Source organism: Corapipo altera, unplaced genomic scaffold (genome assembly GCF_003945725.1).
Source record: "Corapipo altera isolate COAL_440 unplaced genomic scaffold, ASM394572v1 59154, whole genome shotgun sequence".
Lineage (NCBI taxonomy): Eukaryota > Metazoa > Chordata > Aves > Passeriformes > Pipridae > Corapipo > Corapipo altera.
This window is the reverse complement of record NW_020889430.1, coordinates 1-2155: the sequence shown is the minus strand read 5'-3', so window position 1 is coordinate 2155 and position 2155 is coordinate 1. Positions and strand designations below refer to the sequence as shown.

Below are 2155 nucleotides of genomic sequence, written 5' to 3'. Positions count from 1 at the left end.
GCGGGGCTGGGGCGGGTCGGGGCCGCGTCGGGGCCGCCCCCGCAGGGCGCGGGGGGTGTGCGGGGCGGGGGGGCCGGGGCGGGCGCGGGACGGCGGGTCCCGCACGCCCGAGCCCACGTGACCGCCGGGCCCCGTTCCTCAGTCCTTATATGGGCAGTGACGTCCCGGGCATTCAGGGGGCCCCCATAAATAGTTATCGCCAGACTTGTCCTCCAGCGCGAGCTGCGGCGGGAGCGCGGCGCTCCCGGGGCACCGCGGCTACCGCACCGCCGCGACGTGGCGGCCGCCCGCCCGCACATGCCGCGCCGGGTCCCTGCCGTCCCCCCGCGCCGGTAGTGGGAGGCAGGGGGAAGCGCCCCCTCCTCGCCCTCCCCTTCCCGCCCCGAGCGCCCACCGCCGGCCGGGAGCGCCGCTCCCGCGGCCGCCCCACTGCTCCCATGATGACCGCCAAGGCGGTGGACAAGATCCCGGTGACCCTCGGCGGATTCGTGCACCAGCTCCCCGAGGGCATTTACCCCGCGGATGACATTTCGGCCGCGCTGCCAACTTCGGTGGCGATCTTCCCCAATGCCGACCTGGCAGGGCCGTTTGACCAGATGAGCGGTGTGGCAGGAGGTAAGCGAAGCCCGCGCAGGTGCGGGACGGGCGGTCCGCGGAGGGTGGCGGGGAGCCGGAGTGGCGGGCGGGGGGCGGACTGGGACGGGGTGCCACGACCCTCCGCGGGGCTCCCCCGGCGGCCGGCTGGTGTGTCCCCCGCCCCTCGCGGCAGCTCTGCCTCCGCGCCCGGCTCTGGGGGAAAAGTTGCAGTCGGCGCGGAGCCCTCCGGCAGTCGGAGCGCAACATGTGCGCGCCGCAGACCCGCTCAGGCGGCGGCCGGGACCGGTGTCGGGTGGCGGTGCGGAGGGCTGACCTGCTCCTTGCCCCCCCAGACGGCATGATCAACGTGGACATGGGCGACAAGCGGGCCCTGGACCTGCCCTACGGCGGCGGCTTCGCGCCCAACGCTCCGGCTTCCCGCAACCAGACCTTCACCTACATGGGCAAATTCTCCATCGACCCGCAGTACCCCGGCGCCGGTTGCTACCCCGAGGGCATCATCAACATCGTGAGCGCGGGGATCCTGCAGGGGGTCAGCACGCCCTCCTCCGCCGCCTCCTCCGCCGCCTCCTCCGCCTCCTCCGCCGCCTCCTCGGCCACCGCCGCCTCCGCCGCCTCCCCCAACCCGCTGGCCGGGGCCCTCGGCTGCACCATGGCACAGGGCCAGCCGGCCGACCTGGAGCATCTCTACTCGCCGCCGCCTCCGCCCTACACGGGCTGCGGTGACCTGTACCCGCAAGACCCCTCCTCGGCTTTCCTGCCCGCCGCCGGCGGCGGGGCGCTGCCTTTTCCCCCGCCGCCCTCTTACCCCTCCCCGAAGACGGCGGCGGCCGACGGCGGGCTCTTCACCATGATCCCTGAGTACGGCGGCTTCTTCCCGCCGCCCCAGTGCCAGCGGGAGCTGCACCCTGGCCCCGACCGCAAGCCCTTCCCCTGCCCCCTCGACTCGCTCCGCGTCCCGCCGCCCCTCACGCCGCTCTCCACCATCCGCAACTTCACCATGGGGGCGCCCCCGGCGGGCGCCGCCCCCGGCAGCACTCCCGGCGGGGGCGGCGGGGGCGAGGGTGCGGGAGCCCGGCTGCCCGCCGGCGCCTACAGCCCGCACCACCTGCCGCTGCGGCCCATCCTGCGGCCCCGCAAGTACCCCAACCGGCCCAGCAAGACGCCGGTCCACGAGCGGCCCTACCCCTGCCCCGCCGAGGGCTGCGACCGCCGCTTCTCCCGCTCCGACGAGCTCACCCGGCACATTCGCATCCACACGGGCCACAAGCCCTTCCAGTGTCGCATCTGCATGCGGAACTTCAGCCGCAGCGACCACCTCACCACCCACATCCGCACGCACACCGGCGAGAAGCCCTTTGCCTGCGACTTCTGCGGCAGGAAGTTCGCCCGCTCCGACGAGAGGAAGCGGCACACCAAGATCCACCTGCGCCAGAAGGAGCGGAAAGGAGCGGCAGGCGGCGGCGGCGGGTGTCCGCAGCCCGGCGGCGGGAGCGGCGCGGCCCTGGCCCCCTGCGCGGCGCGGACGCGGACGCCCTGACGGCGCGGGGCGCGCAGG

General features: G+C 75.2%; 1 protein-coding gene across 1 annotated transcript; it reads left to right on the top strand.

The window, feature by feature from the left end:
* The first annotated feature begins 121 nt into the window (after window positions 1–121).
* On the top strand, window positions 122–2137 carry EGR2 (early growth response 2). Its single transcript, XM_027633350.1, has 2 exons — window positions 122–615; window positions 930–2137. Exons 1-2 carry the CDS (start codon window positions 150–152, stop codon window positions 2135–2137), a joined length of 1674 nt encoding a protein of 557 aa, XP_027489151.1. The 5' UTR covers window positions 122–149.
* Window positions 2138–2155: the final 18 nt, after the last annotated feature.

Excerpts from the sequence above, each read along its gene's own strand:
- EGR2 (XM_027633350.1), top strand. The coding sequence starts at position 150 with ATGGGCAGTGACGTCCCGGGCATTCAGGGGGCCCCCATAAATAGTTAT. Across the intron at positions 616-929 it reads GATGAGCGGTGTGGCAGGAG|ACGGCATGATCAACGTGGAC; the intron begins GTAAGCGAAGCC and ends TTGCCCCCCCAG.